The sequence below is a fragment of the Xenopus tropicalis genome, chromosome 4 (genome assembly GCF_000004195.4).
Source record: "Xenopus tropicalis strain Nigerian chromosome 4, UCB_Xtro_10.0, whole genome shotgun sequence".
NCBI classification, from domain to species: Eukaryota; Metazoa; Chordata; class Amphibia; order Anura; family Pipidae; genus Xenopus; species Xenopus tropicalis.
Window position 1 is genome coordinate 1,917,729 of NC_030680.2, and position 22,880 is coordinate 1,940,608.

The 22,880-nt window shown below is 49.7% G+C and overlaps 2 protein-coding genes across 7 annotated transcripts in view; one reads left to right on the forward strand and one right to left on the reverse strand.

Annotated features, from left to right (window-relative positions):
* Positions 1-80: 80 nt before the first annotated feature.
* Positions 81-9,943, reverse strand: LOC101734524 (natural cytotoxicity triggering receptor 3 ligand 1). The gene is made up of 5 exons (XM_004919387.4): positions 9,680-9,943; positions 7,586-7,921; positions 4,928-5,248; positions 4,074-4,182; positions 81-409 (listed from the first exon to the last, which is right to left on the reverse strand). The coding sequence occupies exons 1-5, from the start codon at positions 9,753-9,755 to the stop codon at positions 367-369; spliced, it is 885 nt and encodes a 294-aa protein (XP_004919444.2). The 5' UTR covers positions 9,756-9,943; the 3' UTR covers positions 81-366.
* Positions 9,944-14,184: 4,241 nt separating this feature from the next.
* The window catches only part of LOC100498645, a 94,024-nt gene continuing 85,328 nt past the window's right edge, over positions 14,185-22,880 (forward strand). For 3 of the 6 annotated variants that reach the window (XR_004222184.1, XR_004222185.1, XR_004222186.1), the window contains exons 1-5: positions 16,952-17,253; positions 18,477-18,809; positions 20,604-20,927; positions 21,059-21,154; positions 21,888-22,334. Coding sequence is in view for 3 of the 6 variants with exons in the window: in XM_031900335.1 (XP_031756195.1) it covers positions 17,157-17,253; positions 18,477-18,809; positions 20,604-20,927; positions 21,059-21,154; positions 21,888-22,334 (1,297 nt within the window). In the remaining 3 variants the exon portion in view is untranslated. Of the gene's footprint in view, positions 14,237-16,950; positions 17,254-18,476; positions 18,810-20,603; positions 20,939-21,058; positions 21,155-21,887; positions 22,335-22,880 lie in introns of those variants that run through there. The other 3 variants (XM_031900335.1, XM_031900337.1, XM_031900336.1) reach the window with 3 other exon arrangements.

Sequence of the window (22,880 nt, forward strand, 5' to 3'; positions counted from 1 at the left end):
TCACATGTGTCAGTATTGTGGGTATTGTATAAGGCTCCTCCCCCCGCATTCTCCACCAATTAATAACAGGAAAGCAGATACACAGTTGCTCATCTTGACTTTTATTCAGGAACCAAAAAGTTGCATCTGCCTCCAGACACAATATCAGGATTAGTGCTTATCAGTTCTCTTTGTATGGATCCCCCCCCCCCCCCCCCCATAAAGCAGCTGCACCGCAGATTCATTTCTTTCCATTTCTGAGGCAAATTAGAAGGAGACTGAGATGGGGGGTTTCCACCTTTCTCTCCACCAACGGGACATTAAGACGAATGAACTTGCGCAAACTGTTGAACTTGATGGGCGGGTGTCTTTTTTCAACTCCAGCTGCTATGTCACTGTGCAGACCCAACACATTTTTTTCCTCTGGTCTCTATTGTTAAATAAGGACAGCGAAAAGGGTTCAAATGTGTCATTTGGTAAATGTGGGGTTATGACGTTGCTACAGAAATACTCGCTACCATTATACATCTCAGCCTTTGGGCTTCTATTTCCATATATATATATATATACACATTTTCTCCTAGTTACTATCCTTTGTGGGCCCCTCTTCCACCTTAAACATACGCAAGGTGTGGCCGGGGGGGGCAGGGAAGAGGGACTGGTTACAGGGGGGATGGAGATAGGGTTGGGCTGGGGGGGCAGGGAAGAGGGACTGGTTTCAGGGGGGATGGGGAAAGGGTTGGGCTGGGGGGGCAGGGAAGAGGGACTGGTTTCAGGGGGGATGGGGAAAGGGTTGGGCTGGGGGGGGCAGGGAAGAGGGACTGGTTACAGGGGGGATGGGGAAAGGGTTGGGCTGGGGGGGCAGGGAAGAGGGACTGGTTACAGGGGGGATGGGGATAGGGTTGGGCTGGGGGGGCAGGGAAGAGGGACTGGTTTCAGGGGGGATGGGGATAGGGTTGGGCTGGGGGGGCAGGGAAGAGGGACTGGTTACAGGGGGGATGGGGATAGGGTTGGGCTGGGGGGGCAGGGAAGAGGGACTGGTTACAGGGGGGATGGCGAAAGGGTTGGGCTGGGGGGGCAGGGCAGAGGGACTGGTTACAGGGGGGATGGGGAAAGGGTTGGGCTGGGGGGGGCGCAGGGAAGAGGGACTGGTTGCAGGAGGGATGGGGAAAGGGTTGGGCTGGGTGGGGCAGGGAAGAGGGACTGGTTGCAGGAGGGATGGGGAAAGGGTTGGGCTGGGTGGGGCAGGGAAGAGGGACTGGTTACAGGGGGGATGGGGGAAAGGGTTGGGCTGGGGGGGGCAGGGAAGAGGGACTGGTTGCAGGAGGGATGGGGAAAGGGTTGGGCTGGGGGGGGCAGGGAAGAGGGATTGGTTACAGGGGGGATGGGGAAAGGGTTGGGCTGGGTGGGGCAGGGAAGAGGGACTGGTTACAGGGGGGATGGAGATAGGGTTGGGCTGGGGGGGCAGGGAAGAGGGACTGGTTTCAGGGGGGATGGGGAAAGGGTTGGGCTGGGGGGGGCAGGGAAGAGGGACTGGTTTCAGGGGGGATGGGGAAAGGGTTGGGCTGGGGGGGGCAGGGCAGAGGGACTGGTTACAGGGGGGATGGGGAAAGGGTTGGGCTGGGGGGGCAGGGAAGAGGGACTGGTTACAGGGGGGATGGGGAAAGGGTTGGGCTGGGGGGGCAGGGAAGAGGGACTGGTTTCAGGGGGGATGGGGAAAGGGTTGGGCTGGGGGGGGCAGGGCAGAGGGACTGGTTTCAGGGGGGATGGGGAAAGGGTTGGGCTGGGGGGGGCAGGGAAGAGGGATTGGTTACAGGGGGGATGGGGAAAGGGTTGGGCTGGGGGGGGCAGGGCAGAGGGACTGGTTACAGGGGGGATGGGGAAAGGGTTGGGCTGGGGGGGCAGGGAAGAGGGACTGGTTACAGGGGGGATGGGGATAGGGTTGGGCTGGGGGGGCAGGGAAGAGGGACTGGTTTCAGGGGGGATGGGGATAGGGTTGGGCTGGGGGGGCAGGGAAGAGGGACTGGTTACAGGGGGGATGGGGATAGGGTTGGGCTGGGGGGGCAGGGAAGAGGGACTGGTTTCAGGGGGGATGGGGATAGGGTTGGGCTGGGGGGGGCAGGGAAGAGGGACTGGTTACAGAGGGATGGCGAAAGGGTTGGGCTGGGGGGGCAGGGCAGAGGGACTGGTTACAGGGGGATGGGGAAAGGGTTGGGCTGGGGGGGCGCAGGAAGAGGGACTGGTTACAGGGGGGATGGGGAAAGGGTTGGGTTGTGGGGGGCAGGGAAGAGGGACTGGTTGCAGGAGGGATGGGGAAAAGGGTTGGGGGCTGGGGGGGGTGCAGGGAAGAGGGACTGGTTACAGGGGAGGCTGGGGAAAGGGTTGGGCTGGGGGGGGCAGGGCAGAGGACTGGTTACAGGAGGGATGGGGAAAGGGTCGGGCTGGGGGGGACAGGGAAGGTACATATATATACACATTTTCTCCTAGTTACTATCCTTTGTGGGCCCCTCTTCTACCTTAAACATACACAAGGTGTGGCCGGGGGGGGCAGGGAAGAGGGACTGGTTACAGGAGGGATGGGAAAGGGTTGGGCTGGGGGGGGCAGGGAAGAGGGACTGGTTACTGGAGGGATGGGGAAAGGGTTGGGCTGGGGGGGCAGGGAAGAGGGACTGGTTACAGGAGGGATGGGGTAAGGGTTGGGCTGGGGGGGGCAGGGAGGAGGGACTGGTTACAGGGGGGATGGGGAAAGGTTTGGGCTGGGGGGGCAGGGAAGAGGGACTGGTTACAGGAGGGATGGGGAAAGGGTTGGGCTGGGGGGCAGGGAAGAGGTACTGGTTACTGGAGGGATGGGGAAAGGGTTGGGCTGGGGGGGCAGGGAAGAGGGACTGGTTACTGGAGGGATGGGGGAAAGGGTTGGGCTGGGGGGGCAGGGAAGAGGGACTGGTTACTGGAGGGATGGGGAAAGGGTTGGGCTGGGGGGGCAGGGAAGAGGGACTGGTTACAGGAGGGATGGGGAAAGGGTTGGGCTGGGGGGGCAGGGAAGAGGGACTGGTTACAGGGGGGATGGGGAAAGGGTTGGGCTGGGGGGCAGGGAAGAGGGACTGGTTACATACAGGGGGGATGGGGAAAGGGTTGGGCTGGGGGGGGCAGGGAAGAGGGACCGGTTACAGGAGGGATGGGGAAAGGGTTGGGCTGGGGGGGCAGGGAAGAGGGACTAGTTACAGGGGGGATGGGGAAAGGGTTGGGCTGGGGGGGGCAGGGAAGAGGGACTAGTTACAGGGGGGATGGGGAAAGGGTTGGGCTGGGGGGGGGGCAGGGAAGTGGGACTAGTTACAGGGGGGATGGGGTTAGGCTTGGGCTTGGGGCGGCAGGGAGGAGGGACTGGTTACAGGGGGGATGGGGAAAGGGTTGGCTGGGGGGGGCAGGGAAGAGAGACTGGTTTACAGGGGGGATGGGGAAAGGGTTGGGCTGGGGGGGGGGCAGGGAAGAGGACTGGTTACAGGAGGGATGGGGAAAGGGTTGGGCTGGGGGGGGCAGGGAAGAGAGACTGGTTACAGGGGGGATGGGGAAAGGGTTGGCTGGGGGGGCAGGGAAGAGGGACTGGTTACAGGGGGGATGGGGAAAGGGTTGGGCTGGGGGGGGCAGGGAAGAGGGACTGGTTACAGGGGGGATGGGGAAAGGGTTGGGCTGGGGGGGGCAGGGAAGAGGGACTGGTTACAGGGGGGATGGGGAAAGGGTTGGGCTGGGGGGGGCAGGGAAGAGGGACTGGTTACAGGGGGGATGGGGAAAGGGTTGGGCTGGGGGGGGCAGGAAGAGGGACTGGTTACAGGGGGGATGGGGAAAGGGTTGGGCTGGGGGGGGCAGGGAGGAGGGACTGGTTACAGGGGGGATGGGGAAAGGGTTGGGCTGGGGGGGGAGGGCAGAATTTCCTGCAGTTTTGAAATGACAGAATACAGTTGATTATAAAGTTATATCCACTTATTGCTTCGTCTCATATAATTGCCCTGTCAGTGCCGGATATAAATGGCAACACGTTGGGGTATTTTCCTGCCCCTCAGAATGGCACAAACAGGATCTATTGATCGGATCTTTACCTTTTATAATACAATTTACGCCTCATGCAGTCACAAGGGCAAATCAAAAGGATCAGCGCGGCGTTTAGTCCAATCAGAGCCCCAATAACCATTAGACTTGTCTTTGAAACTGAATAAACAGAATAAACACATTTACAGAATAAATAACCAATAGGAAATGATGTTCAGCAGCTCCCCATTGTAACCCCAACACTAGGGGGCGCAGTGGGGCAGCATCAGGGCTGGGTTTCCATCCCTTTAAGGTATCATTTCTATCCCCCATCCAACTGTATAATGTGCTTGAGTGTCAGTTCCCGCTGGCACTGACCAGTTTAAAGGGGAAGTAAAACCCAGCCATAATGCTGTCCCACTGCGCCCCCTAGTGTTGCTGCCAATGCTTTGTAAAGGGGAAGAAGGACCTTCTCCTCCAGCAAATCTATGTCCCCTTTAATACAGCTCAAATACAGCCCCCCAAGCACATCTTGTACTGTCTATACATTTACCCCCCCCCAACCTTAACCCTTGTATAACTGACTGAACATGTAAGTAAAACATGGGGGACAATCCAGTACAAACCCTAATATAGGAACCTATGGCTCCCCAGGAACCCCAAACAGCATTTCTTGCCCCCAGACAAGTACAACCAGATTGCCCCCCCAAACCCTGTACTTGTCTATGGATTTTTTTTCCTTGTATTAATGATTCTGCAAGTGAACCCCTAGGTTCATTTAGCAGGGGGGGTCTATAAACACATATATGTATAAATAAGGGCTTGAATGTTACTTGCATTGTAGCCCACGGTTAACTGCCCCCCAGCAATGCCAGTGTTACCCTAATGTATATATATGTATATTATACCCTACAGCCGTACTTACCATTTACGTACAGGATAAAATGAAGAACAAGCACATTTCCCAGGGATCTGTGGGATATGACACAGGAATACTTTCCCCCATCATCCTCTATAAACGGATTTAACAGCAGCTGACTGGTTACAGTGAAGGTTCCGTCCCCATTCTCTAGCGGCTCATTGGTGGAGACTTGGTGCAGCACAACATGTGCAGTGTCACTGAGGTGTTTTATCCATAGGAATCTTATAGTTTTGGGGTAATAATTACTGGCTCGGCACATAACAGCCCCCTCTGTTCCTTCCTCTATAAGGACGTTGAGGGGCACCAGGCTGGCACTGGGTTTAACTGCGCGGGGAGAGAAATCAGATGTTTATTTCTTTAAAAATGTCATCCAACCACCAGAGGGAGCTCAGGAACCTCTAGAACCTCTTGGATGGTGAAACATGCTCAGTGCCAATCCTGGGGCTGCTGCTGAATGAGGCGCTAACCCCAATGCCACCCCCTTCCCAGAGCTGCGCTTAGAATTTTAGCATCAGAGCGGGACAAGGGGGGGCACACTGCTAAAAAAAGAAAAAAAAATTGACTCTAAAAGTTATCAGATTTGGCTTTTTGCCTCCCCTTGTAACCAGGCGCTCCTCACCGTGCCTTATGGCCAGAGTTTGGCCCCGGTAGGAGATCAGAAGTGCAGAAAGAAATGCCCCTAATGGGGCTGCACTAAGACTGGCACGGAATGCAGGGGGAACGCAGGGGGAGCGCAGGGGGAGCGCAGGGGGAGCGCAGGGGGAGCGCAGGGGGAACGCAGGGGGAGCGCAGGGGGAGCGCAGGGGGAGCGCAGGGGGAGCGCAGGGGGAACGCAGGGGGAGCGCAGGGGGAGCGCAGGGGGAGGGCAGGGGGAACGCAGGGGGAACGCAGGGGGAACGCAGGGGGAACCAAACCAAAATCCGGGATTTAGCGCGTCCCTACTATTTACTAACACCTCCCTTGTTATTCGCAGCTTCTACAGTACAAGCCGTTTGTATCCGGCGATGGCTACCGTCCCACGGAGTGAGTTGCCCGCAATGGATCTCTGCTGACTAACCTCTCCAATATGCCTTCTCGCTGCCAACACTATGGGGCTGATTCATTAAAACACAAGTTCGAATCCCGAATGGGATAAATTCGGATTGGATACGATCATTTCTGAAGATTGCAAATATCACGAAAATGCTTACAAAAAAAGTGTATTAGTCACGATAATATCGTATTGGCGATCCGAAAGTCATGAACTTTTCGTACCGCGTGGGCGCTTGAAAAAATTACGCAAATGTTGAAAAATTTGGCAAAAATACGCTCGGAGCATTCGTGTCTTAATAAATCTGCCCCTAGGCCTAAGCACCGATTTCACTTTCCAACATTGCCAGCAGGGGGAAACCTTGAGCAACTTCAGAAAACAGAAGCGATGCGTTGGCCTCTCCACCTATTGTGGCCAGTGGAACGGCATTTTGGCACAGTAAAGATCCCCATACATGGGCCAATCCGCTCGCTTGGCGATGTCACCAAGCGGGTGGATCTTCTCCCGATATCGCCCACCTACGGGTGGGCGATATCGGGAGAATCCAGGATAATTCAATCGTTTGGCCCTGGGGCCACACGATTGAATTATAATGATGGGTATAGGCAAAGTCGGTCCAGGGACCACATCAACGAGCCGATGTGGCCCCCAATCTGACTAGGTTATCTAACCTGCCTGGTTGAGAGCTGGACGATTTCAGACCAGATATTGGTCGGGCAGACCTGTTGGGAGTCCCCATACATGGGCCAATTAGCTGCCGAGTCGGTCTAAGGGACTGATATCGGCAGCTAGAATCGGCCCGTGTATGGGGACCTTTAATCAATCACTGGTAACTAACTCCCTCTGTGGGGCATCAGCCTTAGAGTCTTTCAGTTCTTCTAGGGATTTTTGCCCCCCATTCCATTGGCACAATGTTCCCTGTGCTACTGGCTGCTGCCACCCCCACCAAAGCATCATGGAACCCCCATGTTTAACTGTTGCCAAGGGGATTTTTGTTTTTGGTCAAGTGTTACTCCTTTTTAAAGGGGAAGTAAACCCTGCGGCACAGCGCGGCTCAACCCAACGTTACTCAGCTGTTGCCGGACTACAAATCCCAGAATAATGTAACATATAATGAAGGGTGAGGCATGCTGGGAGCTGTAGTGCAGCAACATCAGGGTTGGATTCTTAAAGCAATATTGCCCAATAAAACTTTCCCAGCTCTCTAGGGCCCGCATTGGCAGAAATGCAAAAGAATCCCCCAATGAGAATCCCAGCTGATGTGAGTAAATCCGGCTCCCTGTTCTCTGTTCCTGCAATTGGAGTTGGGAGCAATAAGCACAGTTTCCCAGCACTGAACAAGTCTGTCCCTTTATCCCCATGTCTGATTCCTGTGCCATATAATGAAGGGAAAATGCCATCATTATCTCTATATGTAAGGTACCAGCAAGGGGCCTGACACAGGGAATCAGCATTCTCATTGGTCACTTCTCTTGCATCTATAATGAAGTTTTGGGTCGGTAGAATTCTCATTGGTTTGCCTTAGCAGCCGGCACCGGGAATAGGTTACACTGATATTAGCTGCTGTTTCTATGGTGCTTGTGCTTAGAAACCAATGGGCTTTTAATGTACACTAGATAAAGGCCACTTACCTGATACTTCTACAGTGGATCTTCCCTCTGCTTTATCTGCACCAGAGGTAACAGTGCAGGAATATTCTCCCCCGTCCCTGATCTGGGCCTGTGGTATATAGAGTCCAGCGTTGCCTATTTTAAGCTCCCTGTCCGACAGTTCTGATCCCGGCCTGATGGGGTTGTGGGAGCCTCTGTCATACATATAAACTGGGCCGGATCCCAGGGTCCAATGGACAGAGAGGCGCTGTAGGTCCAGTTCTGCGCTGCTGTATCCAGTGATTGTACATGGGATAAACACATCCTGGTCCCTCAGTACTTTCACTGGCGAGTCGCTCACTTTCACTTCTACTGGGTCTGAGGTGTAAAAAAAAAAGAAAAGCTTAAAGGGAAACTAAAGCCTAAAAAAGAATATGGCTAGAAATGTTTAGCTGTGGGGTTTGAGCCCCTGTACCAGCCCAACGGCACCAAAGCTCTATAGAAATAAAGCACCATGCCCCTGAAGATGCCCACAGTAGCTCTCCATCTTTTGCCCAACTACTGCACATGCCCAGTCTGCTCTTGGCTGATGTCACTGAGCTTAGGGAGCGACTCACAATATTCTTCTTTCCCCTGCCTGCTTGCTCTAGTCTCTGCCTGTTCCCTACATGCATACAGGCCAACCAATCACAGTCCTGTCTGGCACTTTGAGCTTGGGGCGAGACTTTAGCTGAATCCTTATTGTGTGACTTTTCTTTCCCCCTTGTAATGACCCCAAATGCTTGCTTATACAAACAGCCCCCCCGGGAATACATTCCCCCATTACAAAGGTCTCTCTGTATATAATATACTGATTTACATATGCACCTTATAGTCTCCCCAATGTACAGAGCATTATTGGCTTTAGTTGTGCGGATATAAACCAATCACTTCTGTCACAGTGTTTATGAAGCAGTTGCATGGGGGTGTGTGTGCATTACACACGGGGAGAGGCCAAACTGTGCCAGTAGGTGTATAGGCAGAACAACATGTACAGGGGAACCTCTGCACAAACACTATGTTCCTTCCCAGGATGCAAAGTGACTGACACTGAGCTCAGAGTTTGTGTCTCACTATTATAAACAGGCTGTGTATGGCACCCCCAGTCTGTATGGCACCCCCAGTCTGCATGGCGCCCCCCGTCTGCGTGGCGCCCCCCGTCTGCGTGGCGCCCCCCGTCTGCGGGGCGCCCCCCGTCTGCGGGGCGCCCCCCGTCTGTGTGGCGCCCCCAGTCTGCTCAGCAAAGTGTTTTAAACACTTTCAACCAAGTCACCTATTGCCCAAAGGAACTTGATCATGATAGATCTGGAAAGCTAAGCAGGGCTTGCCCTGGTCAGTGCTTGGAAGGGAGACCACTGGGTACTCTTTGAATTTGGTCATGGCCCTTTTGACTTTAGCTTGCTGCCTTTCTCATCTACTTACCTACAGTACTGTCACTCACTCACCCAACCACCCACCTACCTACCTACCTACAATTCTGCGACTTACCTACCTACGATACTGCCACTCACCTACCTACCCACCTACCTACGGTACTGCCACTCACTCATCTACCTACCTGCCTTCGATACTGCGACTTACCTACCTACGATACTGCCACTCACCTACCTACCCATCTACCCACCTACCTACGGTACTGCCACTCACTCACCTACCTACCTATGGTACTGCCACTCACCTACCTACCCACCCACCTACCGACCCACCTATTTACGGTACTGCCACTAACTCACCTACCTACCTTCGACACTGCGACTTACCTACCTATGATACTGCCACTCACCTACCTACAGTACTGCCACTCACTTACCCACCTACCTACCCACCTACCTACCCACCTACCTACGGTACTGCCACTCACCTACCTACCTACCTACCTTCAACACTGCGACTTACCTACCTATGATACTGCCACTCACCTACCTACCTACAATACTGCCACTCACCTACCCACCTACCTACGGTACTGCCACTCACTCATCTACCTACCTTCGATACTACGACTTACCTACGGTATTGCCACTCAACTGCCTACAACATACATAATCAATTTCAAATCCAACCCATGATACCTGTTTCTTATAGAATTGTACTTACCAGTTCCTGGCAGTGAGACAGAGACCAGCAGAAAGCAGAACAGGACGGGGGGATTCAGGCCGATTCCCAGATCCATCGGGTGTCAGTGCTCAGTGCTCAGTGCTCTCCCCAATCCATTCCATTCCAGGAGTTGGAGGAACAAGTTATACAAATGAGACACCAGGAATTCTACAGGATAAACACCTCCTCCCATAGTGTATCCACCCTGCCGGAATTCATTATCTTTTGCAACGTCTGGGTGCTGCTTTTCTGTATCTCTTGTATAAACAGAGGCTTGTGAAAATTTTTGGCAGTAGAATTTTCATTGGTGAATTTTCTTGCATCTATAATTATGTTTTTCGGCAATTTCTATAGCAACACTAGGGGGCGCCGTGGGACGGCGTTGTGGTTAAAAGACGCCAGTAGTGTTGCTATTTCACCTCTATAAAATCTGACACAGCTACAAATCTGTATTAAAATCGCCTTGAGTGAAATGTATATTTATTTCCCAAGAGCCAAGAAATATATTGGGAATAAAAAAGCAGCATCTTTGTGGGGTTTGGATGTAGAATGAGATTCTGTCAATTTATTTTGATTACTTGTATCTTCGCTCTTAATGTTGTTCTTTTCATTTTGTTAATTAATAAATGATTGTTGAAACCTTATCTCGCCCTTTACTGCAGTTTTGTGCCGCTTTATGGTCGCTTAGATCATGTGATCGGCTTCTTCGTTAACTTCTCGCTCCCCGGATGTAACAATAACCCTGAGATGCAGCTGAGAGGGTGAAAAATGTTAAATTAAATTTAAATACATGATTGTTATATAACGACATTCCATTGGGAGTGTAATTGTAGGGAGTGCTCCATTAATTGCTTCCCCGGTTCCACCGATCCCTCTATTCTCTGCCTTTCTGGAAAAGCAACACGTCGGCCACATACCGTATAAATAGGGCACCGCTCTGTTAGAGAGCAGAGAATCCCTTGGGAAATATTGGCATACGATGGGGCAAGGTTTGCACCCACACTGGCGCCCTAAATCTGGCAAAAGTACCGATCGTGGAATCTAAAGTGGATCTCAGTCAGAACAAATTCAAGCAAATCAAATTCGAGTACATACGGCCGGTGCCACTTTTCTTTCCCTACTTTTTTTCCCATCTGTGGCTTTTGGTACCTCTCCAGCTTATAGGGCCCCCACTAAAGCCCCCTCTTGTGTCCCTTCCCCAACCCAATGGCCTAGGGGTGCCACCAGTCCAGTTTTGGCCCAGACAGTCTGGCTTTCAGTAGGGCTGTACGGGTCAAAACTACCTGCCCAGTTTTCCCAATTTGGAAAACCAAGGATTTGCCCCGCCCCTATGATGGCCCACCCCATGTGACATCACACCCCGCCCCTGTGATGGCCTACCCCATGTGACATCACACCCCGCCCCTGTAATGGCCCACCCCATGTGACATCACACCCCGCCCCTGTGATGGCCCACCCCATGTGGCATCACATCCCGCCCCTGTGATGGCCCACCCCATGTGACATCACACCTCGCCCCTGTGATGGCCCACCCCATGTGACATCACACCCCACCCCTGTGATGGCCCACCCCATGTGACATCACACCCCGCCCCTGTGATGTCACATGCCCAGTTTTCCCAATTTGGAAAACCAAGGATTTGCCCCGTCCCTATGATGGCCCACCCCCATGTGACATCACACCCCACCCCTATGATGGCCTACCCCATGTGACATCACACCCCGCCCCTATGATAGCCCACCCCATGTGACATCACACCCCGCCCCTGTGATGGCCCACCCCATGTGACATCACACCCCGCCCCTGTGATGGCCCACCTCATGTGACATTACACCCCGCCCCTCTGATTGCCCACCCCATGTGACATCACGCCCCGCCCCTATGATTGCCCACCCCATGTGACATCACGCCCCCGCCCCTATGATTGCCCACCCCATGTGACATCACACACCGCCCCTATGATTGCCCCACCCCATGTGACATCACACCCCGCCCCCTATGATTGCCCACCCCATGTGACATCACGCCCCGCCCCTATGATTGCCCATCCCATGTGACATCACACCCCGCCCCTATGATTGCCCACCCCATGTGACATCACACCCCGCCCCTATGATTGCCCACCCCATGTGACATCACACCCCGCCCCTATGATTGCCCACCCCATGTGACATCACACCCCGCCCCTATGATTGCCCACTCCATGTGACATCACACCCCGCCCCTATGATTGCCCACCCCATGTGACATCACACCCCGTCCCTATGATTGCCCACCCAATGTAACATCACACCCCGCCTCTGTGATGGCACGCTCCACCTACAACCCTGCAACGGCCCCAGTGATGACCGTAACTGCACCCATGTCATCATCACGAGTCGGCTGTTGGGGTATTAAACTGCCCTACAGCTGCCCCCTTTTTCTCTGCTTCTCATTGATATTAGTGGAACCTTCCTGCTGCTAGCTGCCCCAGTGCCAGTGAGATCTGCCCCACCTGCCCCCAGGTAACACATTTGCACCCATTACACAAACACAATGCACACTAATTGCACATTTTTACCCAATTTTACCTTTTTTTGCATTTTTCCCACTTATATAGATTGTAAGCTCTACGGGACAGGAACCTCCATCCTCTTGTGTCTTTGACTCTTAACTTATTGCAATGACATACTTATTGATTTTCAAGATAATTTGCTGATCATATGAAAATTCAGATAATTTATTTATTTCTCGAAAAATTTCTGGTGAAAGTTTCCCCCAAAATTTTGAGAATATTGGCAGAAATATTGCCGGAGAGTTTTTTTTAATGGACATTTATTTCCTTCAACAGCTGAGTAAGGTTTAGTTGAGCCGCAGGGTTTAGTTCCCCTTTAATTACTGTACCTATGTATGATACCCAACACCAACTCTTATGTTTTACACCAGTCCCATCTGGGTAAAAGAGCTCCTGGCAGTTGCCCTTCCCCAGGCTGTCAGGCATGTTAAAGTAGAAAGACAGAGAAGCCTCTGTATAAACAATCCCCCCCTCCGGCAGAGAGAGACAAATGAGTAGAAACAGGTGATGTTGGGGGGCTGTAACATGGTTCTTGTTTCTCCCCCAGATTTGGGGGGTCCCATCCCTCTGAACTTTCAGTTTGGAGCGGGGCTGTTATCTGCCCCAGGCACAGCCCTATATAAAACGACATAGTGGGTTCTGTATATGGGATCCAATCTAGCAGGGCTGCAGGCTGGTTCCGTTGCACAGGGGGTCCTATAGTGCGGCACCTCCTGTATAATCTATAATCCTTCCCTAATACACACAGAGAGAGGCAGGTTTCTTTGTGGGTAAGACATTCTGTAACTAAAAATTAAAGCAGAAATTGACCCATTTTCTCTTGCACTTTCATTTATTTAAAGGGATATCGACCCATAAGGTTCTGCCTGTTGCTGTCCGTCTGTCCCTTTTTTACTCCTCACTCAGATTAAACAATGTTGTTGATCTCCTTCAGCACAAACAGTTCCGCTAATCAGCTGCTTCCGATACATTGTTTCAGGAGTCAGAACCACCAGTGAGGGAATATATAAATGACTATAAAGCAGTTACAGCCCTATAGAAAGGAGGGTCCGTGCTGCTGTAGTTGCCCCCAGTATCCCCCCCATCTCTCTATTTGCCCTGGCACTGCCCATGCTCAGTTTGCTCTGTGTATCAGATTCCTGAGTTTAGGGACCGACTGACAATATCCTGAAAGCAAATGATCATTTGTTCAAGTAATATCTAATCAGATAAACAGGGGGTTCCTATTTCATTCAATGGGACAATGTTGCTCAAGTGGAGTCGGTTTAGAAGCAATTACAGGGCTCTGCGCCCCGGTGCTGACTGCAATGATATCTATGCGGCCATGCAATGCACACAATTAACATTCTAAACTGTCAGTAAAATACAATATTTCAGTATCATTACAGCAGTGGTTTAATTGGAATTTAATATTTCCGCATCAATCTAAAGGGTTAATGTGATCTGCTTTTCCAGCAATTCCTAAATTAAATAATAACAACCAGTTACTGACAGAAAAGGAACCTTTCCATGTAGAGACACCGCGCTAAACCTGTTGCGCTTCCAGTATGTACTTGATTATACGTATACAGAGTGCCCTCTTCTGTTTGCCCCATTTGCCCCAGGCAGTCGCCAAAGCTCCCATACAGCACAGGCCCAGTCTCTGCCCCCATGATGCCCCGAGTATGGGGAGAGCAGATCACTCAGGGACACATATAGAAAATCCAGGCAGCAGGGCTCAACACAGTTTAATTAAAACACAATCAAAACCCTGCAACATGTATGTATTAGACGTGTCCCTGAATTTTCCAGTGCTCTGCTCACCCTGCCCTAGTATTCAGGGAGGAGGGGGCACAAATATTCAGTCCTGAACCCATTGTGCCCCCACTGATACCCATTGTGCCCCCACTGATACCCACTGGGGCTGCAGCTCTCTGACTCCGACAGGTAGGGAATCCCAGTGAGAAACACCTGAGGGGGCGGGGCCTGAGAGTGGAACAGGAAGTGGCAGTCGCTGTGTGAGGTGAGAGAAGGAACCAGTTCTGTGTTATTGTGTAAAACTTTACTTAATAATAAACACCCCCTGACACACACACACACACATATACTGTATATATATATTCACACTCACTCACACACACACATATACTGTATATATATATATATTCACACTCACACACACACACATATACTGTATATATATGTATATTCACACTCACACACACACACACACACATATACTGTATATATATATATATTCACACTCACACACACATATACTGTATATATATATTCACACTCACACACTCACACACACACACATATACTGTATATATATATATTCACACTCACACACACACACACACATATACTGTATATATATATATATTCACACTCACACACACACACACACACATATACTGTATATTTATATATTCACACTCACACACTCACACACACACACACACACATATACTGTATATATATATATATTCACACTCACACACACACACATATACTGTATATATATATATTCACACTCACACACTCACACACACACACACACATATACTGTATATATATATATATTCACACTCACACACACACACATATACTGTATATTTATATATTCACACTCACACACACACACATATACTGTATATATATATATATCACACTCACACACACACACATATACTGTATATATATATATTCACACTCACACACTCACACACACACACATATACTGTATATATATATATTCACACTCACACACTCACACACACATATACTGTATATATATATATTCACACTCACACACTCACACACACACACACATATACTGTATATATATATATATTCACACACACACACACATATACTGTATATATATATATATATTCACACACACACACATATACTGTATATATATATATTCACACTCACACACTCACACACACACACATATACTGTATATATATATATTCACACTCACACACACACACACACACACACATATACTGTATATATATATATATTCACACTCACACACACACACATATACTGTATATTTATATATTCACACTCACACACTCACACACACACACACACACACACACATATACTGTATATATATATATATTCACACTCACACACACACACATATACTGTATATATATATATTCACACTCACACACTCACACACACACACACACATATACTGTATATATATATATATATTCACACTCACACACACACACATATACTGTATATTTATATATTCACACTCACACACACACACATATACTGTATATATATATATTCACACTCACACACACACACATATACTGTATATATATATATATTCACACACACACACACATATACTGTATATATATATATATATTCACACACACACACATATACTGTATATATATATATTCACACTCACACACACACACACACATATACTGTATATATATATATTCACACACACACACATATACTGTATATATATATATTCACACTCACACACACACACACATATACTGTATATATATATATTCACACACACACACATATACTGTATATATATATATTCACACTCACACACACACACACATATACTGTATGTATATATATTCACACTCACACACTCACACACACACTCACACACACACACACATATACTGTATATATATATATTCACACTCACACACTCACACACACACACATATACTGTATATATATATATTCACACTCACACACACACACACACATATACTGTATATATATATATATTCACACACACACACATATACTGTATATATATATATTCACACTCACACACACACACACACATATACTGTATATATATATATATTCACACACACACACACATATACTGTATATATATATATTCACACACACACACATATACTGTATATATATATATTCACACTCACACACACACACACACATATACTGTATGTATATATATTCACACTCACACACTCACACACACACTCACACACACACACACATATACTGTATATATATATATTCACACTCACACACTCACACACACACACATATACTGTATATATATATATTCACACTCACACACACACACACATATACTGTATGTATATATATTCACACTCACACACTCACACACACACTCACATATACTGTATGTATATATATTCACACTCACACACTCACACACACACACACACACACATATACTGTATATATATATATATTCACACTCACACACACACACACATATACTGTATATATATATATTCACACTCACACACACACACACACACACACACATATACTGTATATATATATATTCACACTCACACACTCACACACACACACATATACTGTATATATATATATTCACACTCACACACACACACACACACACACACATATACTGTATATATATATATATTCACACTCACACACTCACACACACACACACACACACTCACACACACACACATATACTGTATATATATATTCACACTCACTCACACACACATATACTGTATATAATATATATATTCATTCACACTCACACAAAGCCACCAATTATCTGCCTCACCCTGGGGCAAACTATGGACCGGACTCAAAGGTGAGAGACTGGGGCAGAAGTGAGTTTGTGGGGAGGGGCAGCAGGTAGAGGAGCTTCACTAGGAGACACCGGGCCCCAAGGCAACGTCCATTCAGGGCCCTCAGGGCGCAGCCCACAATCTGTTGTTTCTCTCACTGTTCTGTCAGGGCGGATCCATCGCTGCTGAGTCAGTGTCTCCCTCTCCCTCCGGCTCAGCTCTGTCTCTTCTTCCTCAGCCCCTCGGCCCATTCACTCCTACTGGGTCGGACTGGGGAGAACTGTCTCACTCACTGGGCCCCTAATGAACTGATGCCTGATGGGGCCCCCAGGGATACAGGAGAAACTGGGAATCGGCCTGAATCCCCCCGTCCTGTTCTGCTTTATACTGGTCTCTGTCTCACTGCCGGGAACTGGTAAGTACATTCCTATTCCCCCCAGTCTGGGTAACACTGTGCGGCTCTGTATAGTAATACTGAGTATCTAGTGACAGATCTGCCCCAGCTTTATTGGTTATAGAGAGGCCTGGCCCCTCCCAGTCTGGGGCGGGTAACACTGTGCGGCTCTGTATAGTAATACTGAGTATCTAGTGACAGATCTGCCCCAGCTTTATTGGTTATAGAGAGGCCTGGCCCCTCCCAGTCTGGGGCGGGTAACACTGTGCGGCTCTGTATAGTAATACTGAGTATCTAGTGACAGATCTGCCCCAGCTTTATTGGTTATAGAGAGGCCTGGCCCCTCCCAGTCTGGGGCGGGTAACACTGTGCGGCTCTGTATAGTAATAATGAGTATCTAGTGACAGATCTGCCCCAGCTTTATTGGTTATAGAGAGGCCTGGCCCCTCCCAGTCTGGGGTGGGTAACACTGTGCGGCTCTGTATAGTAATACTGAGTATCTAGTGACAGATCTGCCCCAGCTTTATTGGTTATAGAGAGGCCTGGCCCCTCCCAGTCTGGGGCGGGTAACACTGTGCGGCTCTGTATAGTAATACTGAGTATCTAGTGACAGATCTGCCCCAGCTTTATTGGTTATAGAGAGGCCTGGCCCCTCCCAGTCTGGGGCAGGTATTACTGTGCGGCTCTGTATAGTAATACTGAGTATCTAGTGACAGACCTGCCCCAGCTTTATTGGTTATAGAGAGGCCTGGCCCCTCCCAGTCTGGGGCGGGTAACACTGTGCGGCTCTGTATAGTAGTACTGAGTATCTAGTGACAGATCTGCCCCAGCTTTATTGGTTATAGAGAGGCCTGGCCCCTCCCAGTCTGGGGCGGGTAACACTGTGCGGCTCTGTATAGTAATACTGAGTATCTAGTGACAGATCTGCCCCAGCTTTATTGGTTATAGAGAGGCCTGGCCCCTCCCAGTCTGGGGCAGGTATTACTGTGCGGCTCTGTATAGTAATACTGAGTATCTAGTGACAGACCTGCCCCAGCTTTATTGGTTATAGAGAGGCCTGGCCCCTCCCAGTCTGGGGCGGGTAACACTGTGCGGCTCTGTATAGTAATACTAAGCATCTAGTGACAGATCTGCCCCAGCTTTATTGGTTATAGAGAGGCCTGGCCCCTCCCAGTCTGGGGCGGGTAACACTGTGCGGCTCTGTATAGTAATACTGAGTCTCACCTTCGGTTCTTACACCTCAGACCCAGTAGAAGTGAAAGTGAGCGACTCGCCAGTGAAAGTACTGAGGGACCAGGATGGGTTTATCCCATGTACAATCACTGGATACAGCAGCGCAGAACTGGACCTACAGCGCCTCTCTGTCCATTGGACCCTGGGATCCGGCCCAGTTTATATGTATGACAGAGGCTCCCACAACCCCATCAGGCCGGGATCAGAACTAGACATTCGGCTGATTAAAGGCAACGCTGGGCTTTCCCTGGCGCGGGTACAAATCACTGATGAGGGAGAATATACCTGCGCTGTTACCTACGATAATGAGCGGGCAGAGGGGAGATCTGCTCTGGAGGTGGCAGGTAAGTGGCCTTTAGTGCAATATAAGTACAGAGGGTAGCAGCCAATAGAAATACAGGCAGGGACAGTAAGGGTTGGGGCCTGGGAATGTTGCTTTACGGTGCAGTAGCCATGAGCGCTGTATGGATAATACACTGATAATTATAACATATAACCATGGGGACGGCTGGCCGAATGACTTATAAAGCATCTTCCCATATTGCTGCTAGTTTGAATTAAGTTACCAGGCTTCCTGGCCAAAGGTTGGGCACTAAATTGCCCATGCCAAGGCTCTAAACAAAAATGTTACTGAAATGGCACTCAAAAACATTGTCAAAAATACAGTGGGGCTGACGTGGGCCATACCAAAAGGGAAACCCTGTAATATAACAGAGCTGAAGCTGTCCTGGGTGGGAGATTGGGCCAACACAGAACTGGGGGGTACCAAACGCCAACATAGAACTGGTGGGTACCATTGGCCAACACAGAACTGGGGGGTACCAGGGCCAACATAGAACTGGTGGGTACCATTGGCCAACATAGAACTGGTGGGTACCATTGGCCAACATAGAACTGGTGGGTACCAGCGGCCAACATAGAACTGGTGGGTACCATTGGCCAACATAGAACTGGTGGGTACCATTGGCCAACATAGAACTGGTGGGTACCAGCGGCCAACACAGAACTAGTGGGTACCATTGGCCAACATAGAACTGGTGGGTACCAGAGGCCAACATAGAACTGGTGGGTACCATTGGCCAACATAGAACTGGTGGGTACCATTGGCCAACATAGAACTGGTGGGGACCAGCGGCCAACATAGAACTGGTGGGTACCAGCGGCCAACATAGATCTGGTGGGTACCAGCGGCCAACATAGAACTGGTGGGTACCATTGGCCAACATAGAACTGGTGGGTACCATTGGCCAACATAGAACTGGTGGGTACCAGCGGCCAACACAGAACTAGTGGGTACCATTGGCGAACACAGAACTGGTGGGTACCAGAGGCCAACATAGAACTGGTGGGTACCATTGGCCAACATAGAACTGGTGGGTGCCAGCGGCCAACATAGAAATGGTGGGTACCAGCGGCCAACACAGAACTGGTGGGTACCATTGGCCAACACAGAACTGGTGGGTACCAGAGGCCAACATAGAACTGGTGGGTACCAGCAGCCAACACAAAACTGGTGGGTACCAGAGGCCAACATAGAACTGGTGGGTACCAGTGGCCAACATAGAACTGGTGGGTACCAGCGGCCAACATAGAACTCGTGGGTACCAGCGGCCAACATAGAACTGGTGGGTACCAGCAGCCAACACAAAACTGGTGGGTACCAGTGGCCAACATAAAACTGGTGGGTACCAGTGGCCAACATAGAACTGGTGGGTACCATTGGCCAACATAGAACTGGTGGGTACCAGCGGCCAACATAGAACTGGTGGGTGCCAGTGGCCAACATAGAACTGGTGGGTACCAGTGGCCAACATAGAACTGGTGGGTACCAGCGGCCAACATAGAACTGGTGGGTACCATTGGCCAACATAGTGTAAAGATCCATAGGAGGACAGGTGGTCTCTGAAGCCAAAACCATTGGCCGTTGATAAGGAACAGGGACATCAAGGCTGGAACTAGGAGTCGGCAGGAGAGGAGACTGAATAGGGCGCAATGGGGCTGAGGGCGCAATGTAAAGTAAAGATTAGATTAATATGTCCCTCATTTTTCTAAATATGTACTTGCTCTGCGTTGCTATGGGCTTGCTCTGCGTTGCTATGGGCTGACCTCTTCCTAATGCCCCTTCTCTCCCCGTGCAGTTAAACCCAGTGCCAGCCTGGTGCCCCCCGACGTTATTATAGAGGAAGGAACAGAGGGGGGGGTTACATGCCGAGCCAGTAATTATTACCCAGAAACAATAAAGTTCCAGTGGATAAAACATCTCAATGACGGTGAACATGTTGTGCTGCGCCGAGGAGTCTCCACCAATGAGCCGCTAGAGAATGGGGACGGAACCTTCACTGTAACCAGTCAGCTGCTGTTAAAGCCTTCTATGGGGGATGATGGGGGAAAGTATTCCTGTGTCATATCCCACAGATCCCTGGGAGACTCTCTGGTTCTGGATTTTATTCTCTCTGTAAAGGGTAAGTAAAGGGTAAGTACTGCTGTAGGGTATAAGTACATATACTTAGATGGACAAGTATAATGGAAGTGATGCCGAACATGGTGATACATTCCCTCTGTTTGTTAATATTTATGTTTCCTGCCGTTACAGAGTCACATGTCCTGATGATCAGAGCTGTGATTGGCACACTGGCTGCCCTCATACTGCCGTTATGTATTTGGGGCTACAAAACGCTTGTGAGAAACGGTAAGAACTGTAAAACATTAGTATTTTTGGAACTGTGGGAGGGCAGAGCCCCCAAAATGATTGATGGTCAAGTGGGTAACAAATATCACTTTCCTATTAGCACAAACCCTACAAACTCAGTCCATTGGGGTCCAAGGACAAGCCGCCATCTTGGTACACCTAATCCCTAAACTTCCTGCTCCTCCATCTTTTTACTCGGTGCCAGGAGAAACACAGACCATAATCATGGGCCCAGTGAGAACCTTTTGAAAGGGTTGTTATCATAAAGGTCGGTTCCCTGTTGGGTCCAGTTTCTACAATACCCAGAATCAGTGATCCACATGAGACTCTACTTTCCCCCAATGGCCAATAGATTATATTAAGGAGAAGAACAGGGTGACCACATTTTTTTCCCTCCCCTTCAGTATTATTATAGACCTTCTGCTACGACACCCTCTATAGGGTACACACATTCAACCAAATCCAGAAGGCCCAAACCAAATTGGAACCGTTACCATCACATGACTTGGGACCACTGGACAACTAAGAGTTTTTCTTATGCTGCACCTGTGAGATTCGGCCAGATTTTTTTGTGATGGATTCAGTTTTTTATTTCAGCTGCGAAACTGTGGATTTGGTGCAAACTTACCCTTTAACTACCCCTCTCAAAAGAGAATGAATATTGGGTCGGCCCATAGGACTAACCTTCTGCCGTCACTGTTACTGTTTCAGCCAATGGGTTTGTGTGTTTCAGAGCCGCCCAGACTTTCTCCAATAACGGGATCACAATATTTGCTCCATATGAAAAAGGCAACTATGTTCTTCCAGATCTCAGGGTTCCGCCCCAAACCCATCCATATTTCTATACATTTGAAAAGAAAATGGGGCGAATCAACTGAAATTTACTCCTGGAATTCTGAGGCACAAACTGGTTCCTCTGCCCCACGGAACAGCGACGGATCTGATACGGCAGAGATGGTCCCGTTGGTGAGAGATGGGGATGGGCACAATCTGCCCCCTCTGCAGCTTCAGGTGGTTCCTGATGTAAAATCAAGTAAAAGGGGTATTTACTCCTGTCAGTGCACAATGTATATAACCCCCGACATGCACGAAGATGATGGGGCAGAACTGACAGTGAGGGTCAATCACATGACTCTGATCTCTCCCATCTCTGTGTCCTGTCGGCTCAAAGTGCTGAAAGGTAAGAACATTTTCTGTTCTGTTTCCTCATTGCTGGGGTTGGTTTGGTTAGGGTTGGGTAGCATTGGATTGGGTAGCGTTGGGTTGGGTGGGGTTGGATTGGGTAGGGTGGGGTGGGGTTGGGTAGGGTTGGGTAGGATTTGGTAGGGCAGGGTAGCGTTGGGTTGGGTAGGGTGGAGTGGGGTTGGGTAGCGATGGGTTGGGTAGAGTAGGGTACAGTTGGGTTGGGTAGGGTGGGGTTCTAGGTAGGGTAGGGTGGGGTTGGGTTGGGTAGGGTAGGGTGGGGTGGGGTTGGGTAGGGTTGGGTAGGATTGGGTAGGGTAGGGTAGCGTTGGGTTGGGTAGGGTGGAGTGGGGTTGGGTAGCGATAGGTTGGGTAGAGTAGGGTTGGGTAGGGTAGGGTGGGGGTTGGTAGGGTAGGGTTGGGTTGGGTAGGGTAGGGTGGGGTTCTGGGTTGGGTAGGGTTGGGTGGGGTTGGGTAGGGTAGAGTAGGGTAGGGTTGGGTAGGGTGGGGTTCTGGGTTGGGTAGGGTGGGGTTCTGGGTTGGG